Raw genomic sequence first — 14,563 nt, 5'->3', positions numbered from 1 at the left:
ATAAAAGTCATGAGTTTCTGTTTGCTTTGCTCTAATCAAAACATTGGTTTGGTTAAACTTAAACTTCCCAGTTCTCCCAAATTATAATCTGGGCCAGAATTTGGAGATGAGGGGGAGCAGAAGTTAAATAATCAAAATAAATATATCTTCATGCAATAGTTTTTAAATGGTCAAAATTAGTACAAGAAACACCCATGATGAACAAAACACTAAAGTTGTAGACAGAGATAGGTCATTTTTTTCACAATCCTGCTTTTCAGCTCAATAGGAATAGCCCTTTCCAGTCATCCAGTGGTTCCCAGTGAGACCCGCAGGCCTTGTCTGCGTTCAACCACAGCAGCCTTAACCCAAAATAGTTGCAGCAGCCTGCTCACCCAAGTGGAAAAGCAGCCAAATGCAGAATATTCTTGGGTGCTTCCATGAACTCACATAACTTTGAACAATCCAACATTCTCTCGTGTCCTTTTGCAGCTTAGTTGTTTGAGCCTCAAACATAGCTTATAGTGATTTTCCACCTTACTTGACTCCTAGGCCAGGCTTGTGATGAAAGGTAGGCAAGCATTTGTGTTTGTGTTTATGGGTGAGGAAATGTGTTTGATGTTATGGAGGTCAGTGCTCAAGCAGAGAAAAAAAAAAAAAAAAAAATATATATATATATATATATATATATAAATTTCACTATTAGAATTCATTCAGGTAATCTGAAATCAATTGAACTTCATATATTCTAAATCTTTGTATACACCACTGGCTTGATATCATTAGTGGTTCTTAAATGGAGTGTCCTGTGGCTTTTAATCATGGTACAGTGGCGTACATACTATGTAGGTTCTACATAGTCTTTCAATAGACTATAGTTCTATATAGTCTTTCACTCTAGACTGAAGGATGCAATGGTGTATAAGCAGGTGAATCACCACCTGGGGTCAGGAAGGAGTTCAGATCCATGTCTCCAGTAGGCAGTGTGAAGTAGGGCAAGTTGTGGGCCCTCTTTTTGCCCCAGTTTCTTAGTAAAAGAAAACTAAGCAGTCATACTCTGATGTTCTATCATTTGAAATATTTTACACAGAAGTTTTACATTCAGTGACTGACTATACCTTCAAAAATATTGCCTTTGGGCCAGGGATTTAGCTCAGTGGTTCCATTGCCTGCCTTGCAAGCGGAAGGACCTGAGTTCAATCCCCGGTACCAAAAAAAAAAAAAAATATTGCCTTTGTTAGGTCACAGGCTTTCCATTAAACATACAGACTCCATACAGTCATGTGTTTTTTTGTTACTGTAAAACATTCCTGAAATGTTTTCCACTCAAGTCAAAATACGGTAGGATGCTTTAGAAAGTAAGTTAATGTAGAAGCATACATTTGTTTGGATTAAGACTGAAATATGACTCAGCCTGGAATTGTTTCTTGTTCTTTATTTAACGAGAAGCTCATTTTCATTTTGGTGGTTTTTCCTTGTCTGAGCAAAAATTCTAAATGAATTCACTTTTTTGTTTTCCATAGGGTGAATTATGATTGCCTGGATGTCTTCTACTGAAAACACTTTAGGAGTTATTGTCTGTTGTACTGATCCTGTCATACTCCAGAACAGAACTGCATATTCCCTCCATCCTCTGTGCTCAGGACCACAGGGTAGGCACCTCTAATTGTAGTCTGGAATTCTGAACTAAACAAAAACAGGAGGATGGCATATGCCATTAATTTTTCTCTCATTAACATATAGAATTGTCCTGTCTGTTGTTCATGATGTTTGTCTCTATTTGAGTGTTTTAAATGTCTCAGGTAGTAATATAAATGCCATAAATCATAGTCTTGACCAACCTTGAGGAAAAGTGTGTAAGATGGTCCCATTAGACTGGTGCTCATTCACTAGGGCACACCTTAAAAGGAAATTATTTTCTTATTTCTTTAAAGTCAGTAGCACCTTAATTTAGGAATCCTTGCTACTATGTTTTCTTAATCTGACCCTATTGTTTCTTGGGTACTGACTGCACGATGTTAGAGAAACAATCCAAAGACTGTTTCATTATAGACCCTTTCTGTAGTGACAGTATTAAAATTTGTCTCTGCATATCTAAAGCACAATACCTGAGAGAATTTGTTATCGATTCTCATTTTAATCATGATTCTTAGTTTACCTCAACAACCAAGGCACTTTTGCCAAAGATGTTTTTAAAGGGGAATTGCCATCATTATAAACTCTGGGCAAGCCAAAGGCAATTAAAGTATCTACAAAGATCTTGAGAACACAAAGGAGAAAGATTATTGAATATTCAAGATCAGTCTTTAATATTTTTATCCTAATCTTAAGGACAAAACCATATCCCCAAAACTGCAGTGCTCAAAGATTTTCTAGCAAAATCAAATGAAAAGAATCCACTCTGAAACTGATCTTTCATGCACCATTACCATTCATTACTTTGGTCAAATTCCTACATAGTTCTTCTGCTCCTCTCTTCCCCAAATTTCTATGGAAATTACTCTTTCTTCAAGGTCATCCCCCAAAAGTATCAATTTGATAATTTAATATTTACCTAATATTGTTAGTATAGATAATAACTGATGAAAATTTAATTTAAGCCATGGTCTAGAGGTGAGATAAGCATCATAAAAATATATAAATATGGGCTGGGGATTTAGCTAAGTGGTGCCACTGCCTGCCTTGCAAGCACAAGGTCCCAAGTTAGATCCGTGGTACAGAAAGAAAAAAAAAAAAAATATATATATATATATATATTTGCCAAAGGCAAAGAGACATAAAAAATTTGTTCTGGAATTATAAATTTTATCATTATTTTATTTGTTTTTGTCATTTTTGGGGGTGGGGGATACCGGGGGTCAAATTCAGGTCCTTGCTTTTGTGAGGCAAGTGCGGCACCACTGAGCTAAATCCTCGGCTCCATCATTATTTTATTATTCATCTACTGTCCAGGGCAATAGACCTGTAACAATTAATCTATAAATTTCTTTGATTTAGAAAAATTCTCCATAGGTACTATGCAGTAACATAAATGAAGGGAGCCCTGCTATCTCTTTTTGTATAAAATCCCCAATAAGAGATGCAAGAAAAAATAAATTGGGATGAGAATCTTAAATCTGGACACTCTAGCTTTTCTTTTTTTGTTTTTTTTGAGATAAGGTCTCCCTATGTAGTTCAGTCTGGCCTTAAACTCACTAAGTAGCCCACACTGCCCTCAATTAAGCTGGCAATCCTCCTGCCTCAGCTGCCCGAATGCTGGGAGTACAGGCGTGCACCACCATATCCAGCCACTACACTCTAATATTTTGGCTGAATATTTGGGTTTTTTTAGTCCATTTTGCAGTACATAATATTTACATTGATCTTAAATATTTTAAACATTCATCTGAACATTTTTAAAGAAACTCAGAAATTTAGCAAGATAGGAACACCAAATATGTCTCTTTTGATGACAATTGGCCCCCAGCATAGAGACTAGGTCAAAAAATTTCCACTTTAAGAATCAAGGGTGGGCTGGGAATTTAGCTCAGTGGTTCCACTGCTTACTTTGCAAGCAGTAAGGTCCCAAGTTCGATTCCCAGTACCAAAAAAACAAAAACAAAAACAAAGAATCAAGGGTATTTCAGGACCATATATTTGCTATTTTTCTATATTTGGTTTCAGATATCACAAGTAAAAAAATTTTTGAAAGAGCCAATATCCCATGAGGTGTATTTCCTTTACCATTGTAATTAAAAAAATACTTTTGACTTAAAATTAAAGTTCTTGTCATCTATATAGATTTCTCTACTATATTATGGCTTGATGCATAAGATATGTCTTTTAATATAAGCATATTAAAACCTCATATACATATTTGTGCCAGAAATCAACAGTTTGATGAAACACAATGATCGGTATCAGATCTGTGGTATACTACTAACTTCATTGTCTATTACCTATAAGTTGTATGTAGATTTTATCTTCCAAAGCAAATGCCTACTTCACAATTACATCAAATCCTTCTCAAGGACCATTCTAGTTGACATGACAGACCATGGATGACTCAATCAAAAACTGGGGGTAATTTAGATCAAAATACACTATAATTTTGGGGAAATTTTTCAACAGTCTTCTTTGGTTCCTAAGCTCCCCAAGAGGCTTGCAAGGTGAGATTGTCTTCCACAAATAAGTACAAAAACTGACTTATCATGTACTACATGCCATAAACTACAGAGTCACTAGGGTTAGTGAGGAGGTAGTTTGAAATCACCGCACTTTAGATATCATGCTTGCCTTAAAAAAGAAATTAGTGCTATTTGAGGTGAAGGCTATTGTACCTATACCCTGCAGCTCTCAGAGGGCTTTGAAACCATGCAATATCATTGCTAAGTAAGATATGTAACATGTAGGACACCTGACTGATAACCTGCTGTCTGGCCAGCACTGAGCTGGTTTTACTTGGAGAAACATTAGGTCATAGATCTGGTATATTTTTCCATTCTTCTTAATCGTAATGATCATTTGTTTATATCTTAATTATGTTTCAAATGCTAACCTATAGTCATTTTCTTGTCAGGTAGTACAAATAAAAATTCTGATAAAAAAACAGAACAAAACTATATTAGTGACCAAAACCTCCATCTCACCTCCTCCTTAAATTCCTGGGAGTCTCAGCAATCTAGACCATACCTAGATGCGTCTCCTATGAGCTGGGTTAAAAAAAAAGAGAGAGAGAGAGAGAAGAAAGAGAGAAAGAAAGAAAGAGAGAGAGAGAAATAAAGGAAGAAAGAAGAAAGAAAGAGAGAGAGAGAGAGAGAAAGAAAGAAAGAAAGAAAGAAAGAAAGAAAGAAAGAAAGAAAGAAAGAAAGAAAGAAAGAAAGAAAGAAAAGAAAAAAGAAAAGAAAGAAAGAAAGAACTTGAAAGGAAGACTGAGAAGGAAACTTTTCACTCTCATACAGAACATGTATTGCATATGTTTGGAGCTGTATATTTCCACAAAGCAAATGATCCACACATTTAAAGGAAGCTATCAAGATGGACTGGGTGAGCTAAAGCCCTTAGCTATAAACAAGCCCCTGGAGACCCATATACTCAGTAACTAGCCCTACTTTGCTTTTTAAAAATGTACTTCTTTTAAGTCTAAAGTAAACCTCTATTTAATATGGTGAAAAGGTGGGTTTTCACTTTAGATTTCTGTCTTTTGCAAATAAGAATTCCATGTAAACTCAGAAATTTTTTTGTTTTATTTTTCAGAATCAAAAAACTTGCAACTTCCTTTAACACTAATGTACATTAGGCAAGACTTTAGTCAATAATAAATTATGTTTATATTTTTGTCTTAAGGAATTGGGAAGAAGTAAAAAGAATCAAGATATGTTATATTTACATGTACCAACTCCCCACGATGAATATAACCATTATGCATTTTTAATTTTAGAAATTAAAAAATGGATTTTAATAATAGACTGGAGTAATCAAATTTTGGGAACTAAAAAGAAAATTATAGTCATTACCTTTTCCAAATAAGGCTTCACACTGTCTGTCAAAAGTCCGACAAATTCCACCAAAACAGTAGCCTTCCCCTGAGTCACAGTGGCTTCCATCACGTGCATAAGTATCAGGCACACAGTCCCCCTCATTCCCATTGCAGTATTCATTGAAATCACATTCTGTATCAATTGATGACCTACAAAGTGTATTGGCTTTCTTCAGCTATGAGGGAAAAGGAACATAAAAAAGATTACTTATCAATATTACTTCAATTTTCTTTTTATTTCAGCTCATCCATTTTTTTCTAAGTTGATAAGAACAATAAGAAAATGAAATCTTCCTGTCACCTACTGAAGCATCACATAGAAATGTAGGTGATTGAGTTTCTTGTACATAAAACAAACGGTGATATTTGTGAAAGTAGTTAGGAACTCAAAGACAAGCACAATGTCAGAAAGAAAATAACACTGCATATTATATTAACACTGTAATATAAAAATTACTCATAACCCATTATGACTATGCTAGCATGGGGAATTGCTGTTACCTCCATTTATCACCCTTAAAGCAGAAAGGAGCACCCATTTACAAAATAATATGCATCATTAGCATTCAGGAAAAATATAGAAAGTACCAGAAAATATTTTAAGGATGCACAAGATAATGTTTATTTTACATACCATATGGTAAACAATTTTAAAATAATATCTACAATTAGGTATCTGATATATTCAGTGCTTTCACTTTAGCTAATAGCTTCCAAGTTCCTTTGCTGTGCATTTGCTTTTGCCAAGAAAGATAAATCATCTCTACAACTCCTCACGGCTATCATTATCTTGTACAAAGTTAAATTTTGTCCAGTTTCCAAAGGTCCTAGAGACCCAGAATATATAATAACATTCATCTTCCCAAAATGGATTTCTTTGTACTTTTTCTCAAGTTGTTGATAAGTATGTGCTACCTGTAGCAAATGTTACACAAATTCTCCAAGTGCTTGATGAGAAAACAAAATACAATAATTTACTTGTGTCACACGAGATTATGGCACTAACACTGAACTCAAAACCAATGACTAAAATTGTTTCTTATGAAAATAAGTAAAAATATCATAAAATAGTATTGTTTGTTCAGAATTTGTTTGCTTTTAAAAATTTGTGCAAAGTCAATCTTTATTCTAACTTTATAAAAATACTTACAAATGTTCAGTTCCTCAAATGCTCTTGGAACCAACCTTTACTGAGTAGCTCTTCCATTAATGATCAGAGAATTTCACAGAGAAGTTGAGTTAAAACAGTTTAATAATGTTTCTCTTCTTACACTCATGTTGGAAATATTTCTTTCCTTGCCTCTCTGATGAATTCCTACTAGCCCTCAACTTTAAAATTACTGGTTTTGTTTCTCAGATTTTTCCTCCTAATTCATCAGGATTTTTTTTATTCTTGCCAAGAATTTCAGTCTGTACTTCTTTTGTCTAGTTAATGGTCAAGATTATGTCCCTTTCCATAAACGGACCAGTGATGGACTGCACAGTAGACACTACTGTATCTGTCAGAAAACTCATAGTTTGGGGCACAAATTTTCCCAGCAGATAATGGTTTAAACTCAAACTTGTGAGACAAAATAAACCTGAGCTCCTTTAAGTTGCCAGTGTTAGGTATTTTGTCCCAGTTACAGGAAAAGGCCTAATACAGAAAAGCAAAACTGAAGGTGATTTTAGTAAGATTGTTTTAATCAGGGAAAACTTTTGAGAATGTACACAAATCATAAAAAATTTTGAAAGTGAATTTTCTTGGTTATATTTTATCACACCTACAAAATATATGAAAAGAAATAATAAAATGAGTTAGCATTTGAGGAAAAATAACAAAGGTACAAGTTAAACATTTAGAAATGAAATTATAACTTCTGAGATGAAAAACAGTAGGATTAAGAGCAGATTAACCACAGAGAAAATACAAAAGAACTTGAAGATATAGCAGTTGAAACTATTTAAAATGAAACAGCCAAATTTTAAAAGTAATTAATGGATCATCAGTTATCTGTTAGATCATTTCATATGTGTGTGTTTGCATGTGTATGTGTGTTCTCAAGGAGAGAAGGTAAATATAAATATAGAAAATATATTTGAAGACAAAATGGTTGAAATTTCTCCAAATGTGAAGAAAACTACAAATTCAAGAAGTTAAAATCCCAAGCACAAGAAACATAAAGAAAACAATATCAAGATACATTATAATGACATTTTTCAAAATCAGTCATTAAGACAGCAATCTTAACACATCCAGCAGAAAAAAAAGACACTTTATGTACAAAAGAACAAAAATAAGGTTAATTGTAGATTATCATTGAAAATAATTCAAGCAAACAAGGTAGGAGAGTAAAATTAATGTACCAAAGATAAAATGGTCAACTTCAAACCTTATGAGAAAGTATCTTTCAAAAACAAAATAAAAATAAAGACATTTTAGACAACCAAAAGTCACCCAAATTCATCAACTGCAGGGCTAAACTACACATATAGTAAAAGTTTCAAGGAGAGGACAATAATATCAGATAGAAATATGCATCTACACAGAACAATTAAGAACATACAAGTGGTAATTACATGGATATATAAATATTTTAGTATCTTATAAAAAGATAATTGATTTATAATCTTTTAAAAATAGATAACAGGAAATAGGGGGATAGATCTTTCTCAAATAGGAAGAGGAGCAACAGATGGAGAGAAGAGAGAGGAAAAGGATTTTTAAAAAGTAAGGTGTTAAGTAGTTAAGATTTATGGTACATGTATAAACTCCTCACAAGGAATGTAAACATTATGTATTGCAAACATGTACTAATAAAAAGAAAAATAATAATATAATATGAATATCATTAAGATAACATTTAACACAAAATAATAATAGTGTCAACATTGTAAAGAAAGAAATAAAATATTTTAAGTTCTTATGCCATACTGGAAGTATAATCTTACACTATACTATAATATGATATAACCTGAAGGTAGAAAGTAATATGTTAAGATGTCTAATATGACCTTTAAATCAAAAACTAAAACAACAAAGTTATATATAGTAAGTTAAATAGGAGATAAAATAGAATCACTTAAAAGTTTTGGTTATTAAAAAAGAAGGCAAAAGGATAGGAAAAGGGAACAAAATAAACGGGACAAAGTAAAATGATAGACTTCAATTTATCTATATTAGTAATATCAAATGTAAATCATCTAAATACTCCAATAACTAGGCATAGATTACCAGATTGAATCTAAAGTGAGATCCAATTATACGCTGCTCAAAAGAAGTACTCTTTCAATATAAAGACATAGGTTGAAATTAGAGAGGGAGAAAATAAAATGATAGTGTAAGATATACCACGCTTGGTCTAATTTTAAAAATTAAGAGTGGAGACACAAACACAGTTTGTATTGCGTGGTTTCTCTTAGTGAAAACCTTTATATATGTATGACAGATAATATTGAAAGAGAAAAATTATAATCCAGCTTGGACAATGTATCTAAAACTGTACCTTGACTTAGTACAATTGTCTTACATGTTTTATATAGTTTTTGGCCTTTTAGTCTGTTTTTTAATCTGTATATATGATAATTCACTTTAAAAGGTCTTATAAGATAAATAAATGAATCTGATGCTGGAAAAATAAAAAAGGGCTGGAGGGAGGGCGAAAATAATTGAAATGTGTAATGTACATGTACTAATCCCCTGTAATCATTACATACTGCAAACATTTAAAATAAAGGTCAGAACAGGAGCAGTTATTTTAATATCAGAAAAAGTAAATTTCAGAACAATTAACATTAGTAGATATGGAAAACTCATTTCAAAATTATTAAGGGATCTGTTTCTACAAAGAAGTAATAATTCTGAACATTTTGTCATTTAACAAGAGACCTTCAAAATAAATGAAGCAAGAAAATGATAAAGCTGCAAGAAAAAAGGTAAATTCACCACTATAGCTAGAAATTTCAGTATTTCTTTTTCAGTAACTGATAAAACAATGAGGAGAAATATAGCAAGAATATAGTAGGAGTACTTGTAGTAGATATTAAACAATACTATAAATCAAGTAGACCTGAAATTTAAGTAACACCAACTGAATTTGCATTCTTTTCTATTATAGACCTAACATAGTCAAGTTGGGACATAAAATATGTCTCATCAAATTTTAAAAAATTCAAATCATAATAGTACAATTAAATTTGGAAAAATATTGGAAAGACCACTTAAACACTATGTATTGTATATTGAAAATTACCCATTTCTCAATATCATGTGGCTGTTCATGTTTTAGAATGGATTAAAAATGAATGTACTTTTCTGGCCAGGGATGTAGCTCAGTGGTGCCATGCCTGTCAAGTGCAAGGTCTTGAGCTCGATTCCTGGTACCAGAGAAAAGAAAGAGAGAGAGAGAGAGGAAGAGAGAGAGAGGAGAGAGAGAGGGAGAGAGAAAGAGAAAAATGTACTTCTAAATAACACATTGGATAAATATAAATCAAAAGGGAAATTAGATCATATTTTGAGGTATATAAGAGCAAAATCATAGCATAGCAAAATCTGTAGCTTGAAAGAAAGATAAACTTGAGTTGTTTGTATGAAAATGGATGTACCTTAAGACCTAACTATGATTTCATTTAACATTTCTAGCAGAGAATTATACTTTAGTAATAAATGATAACTGTGTTCTTTTGTGTTTATATCAAGAGCACTGATCAGAAAAATATGACTAAAGGGCCGGGGATTTAGCTCTGTGGCACCGTGCCTGCCTCACAAGCACAAGGGCCTGAGTTCCATCCCTGGTACCAAAGAAAAAAGAAAAATATGACTAAAAAATTCTAGAGAGTCACATAAAATAGATATAGTACACTATTTCCCTCCCTGTCAATCATTAAAGTAGAGCAAAATGGACAACTTTACTTATTTTATGCATATCCCAGTCTTAAGGCCTTTCTATTGCTTCACTTACTGCCTGAAGCTTCTACATCAGTTCTTCCTCCTACCATTTAAAATTTTAGTTTATGTTTAGTTCACATCACCCATCATGAAGACAATCCTCATGCACTACTTAAGTTTAATTATTATTAATTAATTATTTGAAATTATCTTGTATAATGTTTTTCTTACATGTTAGTTCTCTTGATACCCCCTGCTACACAGTGTGAGATAAGTTCTTTCCTGTGTTAGAGAATTAATAATTTTAAGCCATATACTAATTAAAAATACACATCTAATGCCAACCTTTCATTTCATCCAAATTTCACTAAATTTTGATCTGTACACATTTTTTCTTTCAGTTAATCTATATATTATTGCTGTACATTAATATCAAGAATACGAATAGATACTTTTAGCTGCTATATTAACTAGAATAACTATTTCTTTGATGTTCATTTTTTAAAAGCTTACAATCTATTTTCATTGCTATCTATTTTTCTCTCTTTTTTCCCCTCTGCTCTAACCCATGCATTTGGCTTTCTCTTCTATTTATTTTTTCATATCAATAATTAGTTTCAGCCACAAAAATTCTGATGTTCACTAAGTTGTTCTGATCTTGTATTTAAATTGAAAATTTATTTGTCAGTGGTCTCATTCACCTTCAATTTCATTTTGTTCCATTTTTTTCTTAAAATAATTCAAAGAAGAAAATATTCCAATTTTTTAGAAAATGGTGTTTTCCTGAAATTCCTCCTGGATTTTACAGAAACTTAATTTTAAAAGGTGTATTCTTCCTCCAATCTATGGATGTTTGCTGTTTACCTTGCTCAGGATTTTTTTTCAGGATCCAGTAAATTATACTGAGTACAGAAAATTAGTTAAAACTTCTTTAAGATGGTTTTAATAAAGAGGAAATGAATGGTTGAAACAAATAATTAAATGAATTGCAAAGGAGAAAAGGACTTTACTAGAAGATATTAAGGTGAATTTAACCAACAAAACAGCTAATCTGCTCCCTTTCCCTATATAAGTTATACTAATAGGAAAATGAGTGCAAAAAAATGTTGTAGGCATATGCTGATCACAGAGAAATTTCAGAGAGTACACAGGAAGATTTGTATTGCCTATATATATGTAAATCAAGATGAGAAAAAAGTATCAGACATTATGGACATGAAAATATAAGAAATGATAGGTTACTGAATAAACTAAAGTATGGAATTGGTCCAATCTGCATGATTACAATGTAATCACTAAATTACAATGTAATCACCTTTCCACTAAAGGACTGAATAGGGTATTGTTATGCTTTCCTTGACACATATTTCAAGAAACTGAATGCTAAGTCAAATACAGATTGTCTCTTACCTGACAATTTGTTGTACAACATTCTCCAGAGCCACATTTTACACTGCCTTTCTTCTTACATGATGTAGGATCACAGCACCTTACATGAGTACAATTCTATAAGGAAAAGCTAAGTGTTAGCTAAACATATCTGATTGAGTAACATCAAAAAAAGAGCACAGTGCATGACTTTACAAAGTATAGGCACAGCATTCACAGCTTCAGTAACCCCATTATTTTTATACTGTACAGTGTTTGACTTACAGAAGTCAACATCTCATTCTTTAGTTTGGAGAAAAAATATGTTTCTCTACATTCAATATGATATAAACAATAATACTACACTGAAGAATAACCTACAGGAAATTAGGGTACTTTATTAAATACATTCTCTTTCAACACTTCTACATTTTATATTATTTATATTTGCATTTTGTTTAATAAATATTATCAACCATATCTATTTACATATAAATCCCAACTTTAAAACTCTTTAGCAATTGTCCATAAATTCACAAATGTTTACTGTACCTACTCCTTTTCTCAATGCCTCTTCTTCACTTTGTTGGAAAAGATGAAAAACTAGATTCCAGAACTGCACCAATAGGTAACTACTAGCCATGTGTAGCTATTTAAATATAAATGAACTGATTTAGATGAAATTAATAATTTAATTGCTCAGTCACATGAGATACATTCCAAGTGTTCACTAGCCACATGTGACTCAGGGGAGCATGCATTGGGCAGCACAGAACAGTGCCATCATGAAGAAAGTTCTATTGTCAAGCACCACATACACTACATAATTTATAAAAAATGTGCAATTTTTGGAAATATTTTAATTTATATATTGGAACTATTATATTACTTCTGTAATTTATTTTACCATAGTGAATAGAAGTGACTTATTGTCAAATACTAAGTCAAGCTTACGCTCATGAAATAAGCCCAGATTTATCTTGCTAATATCCCATTAGGATTTCTGCATCTAGGTTCAGGAGTGCCTATGGCCTGTAATGTTCCTTTCTTACAATGAGCATATCAAGATTTCTGGGCATGAAGTTTATAGAAGCTTCATGAGTAAAGAATTGTTTTTGAGAACAATGGTTCATTATCTTTGATCTAATTTTCATAGTAATTTTCTTGCCCACAGGTAATTTAGAAGTGATTTTTTTAAACTTTATAAATATTGGGGGTATTCTAGTTATCTTAATGTTATTGATTTATAGCTTTTATGCAATGTACTAGGTACCTTTTTGTACAGAAACAATATATTTGATGCATATTGTTGAGGAATAAAAGCAATTTGCAGAAAAATGCATATGATATTATATAGTTTATGCCCAACATCTCATCATAAAATTATTCCCTATATTTCCATAAACACATCTTCATAAATATAGAATAAGGGCATCAGAAGATATACAACAAACTAATAACACCAAGGACCTTCAAAATGGTCGCAAGCAGGAATTGTGGTATTATCTATAATATTAGATTTTTTATGCTAATCATACCTTCACATATTACTTGTGTGGTTAAAAATAGCTACTTTTAAAATATAATAAATTTCTGCCTAGCACGGTGGCATATGACTCTAATCCCAGCACTCTGGAGCCTGAAGCAGGAAAACTGCCACAAGTTCAAGGCCAGCCTGGGCTACACGGTGAGTTCAGGGAAGACTGAACTAAAGTCAAGCCCCTATCTCAAAAATCAAACAAACAAGCAAATAAATAAACATAACAAATTTTAACCAAGTTATCTCTTGTAACTTTTAGGGCTAAGGTTTAATCCAGGACCACCTGACAAAACTGGGATAAATTCCTAAGATATTTAGTATATGCATTGCACAGTTTTCAGATAAGTTATCAATTTACACACAATGTCTTCTTACATAATTTTAATCATTTGAAATTTGTCAGAATTAGCTGAATAATTTTTGTAAGTTTTGCAGTTAAAAATAATGTGTATTCAGTAGCTCTAGGGAGATGTTTTCTGTATTTTAATTAGGTCATTTAAAAATTATGCTATTCAAATACTGTATATATTTTTTAAATTTTCTTTTTTTAGTGTTTATTGCCACATATGAGTCAAAACCTCCGACAATGATTATGAATTTTCCTGTTTTTCTCCTCAGTAAAATTTTCTTTCAAATACTTAAGCTATCTTTGGATGATTTTAAATTTAGAATTGCCATGTGCCTTGGTGTTCTGGAACTGGCCTGTTCTAGCATGCAAGGGATGATTTTTAAATTTTCAGGAATTTTGGAGACTAGTTTCTAACAAAACTATTATTAAAAATTTAGTTAATTTTTAAAAATTAAATTACATTTATTTTCAATTAAGTTATTTATATTTTTAAAGTGGTAAATATTAAATACTTCTCACTTCCTTTTTTATTTAATATTCTTCATCTTTCTGATATAAAGTTTTAATTTTTTAATTGCTTTGAGACAAGGTCTTTCTATGCAGCTAGGATGACATTGAAAGTAGCCAAACTGCCCTCAAACAAGATGATCCTCCCACCTCAGCTTCCCAATTGCTAGAATTACAAGTGTGTGCCACCACACCTGGCTCATATGACATATTTTGATCATATTTATCCCATTATGCTCCCTTTCACCCTCCCATTCCCTTCCTATATTCCTATACTCTGCCCAATGATAGTATTCCTCCTACTTTTATATCATCTTTGTTTATATTTGTTTTTTGTCTTTTTAGATTGCTCTACTAGGGAAAAACATGAGAATTTTTAAATCTGCCTTATTTTGCTTAACATTTCCCACTTCAATTCATTTTTCTGCAAATGAT

At 32.1% G+C, this 14,563-nt stretch overlaps 1 protein-coding gene across 8 annotated transcripts in view; it reads right to left on the bottom strand.

Moving 5' to 3' along the window:
• Positions 1-14,563, bottom strand: part of LOC101724467 (disintegrin and metalloproteinase domain-containing protein 5) — a 118,938-nt gene that overhangs the window by 59,150 nt on the left and 45,225 nt on the right. For all 8 annotated transcript variants that reach the window (XR_002386393.2, XR_015453489.1, XM_013076036.3 and 5 more), the window contains 2 exons: positions 11,775-11,870; positions 5,475-5,673 (listed from right to left, as the gene is read on the bottom strand). Coding sequence is in view for 6 of the 8 variants with exons in the window: in XM_013076036.3 (XP_012931490.1) it covers positions 5,475-5,673; positions 11,775-11,870 (295 nt within the window). In the remaining 2 variants the exon portion in view is untranslated. The remainder of the gene's footprint in view (positions 1-5,474; positions 5,674-11,774; positions 11,871-14,563) is intronic.

This window comes from Heterocephalus glaber, unplaced genomic scaffold (assembly GCF_053883595.1).
Source record: "Heterocephalus glaber isolate CG9 unplaced genomic scaffold, H.glaber_assembly_v1.0 deba00001461, whole genome shotgun sequence".
In the NCBI taxonomy this organism is placed as follows: domain Eukaryota; kingdom Metazoa; phylum Chordata; class Mammalia; order Rodentia; family Bathyergidae; genus Heterocephalus; species Heterocephalus glaber.
Note: the sequence above shows the minus strand (reverse complement) of the source record. Positions and strands in the feature narration are given on the sequence as shown.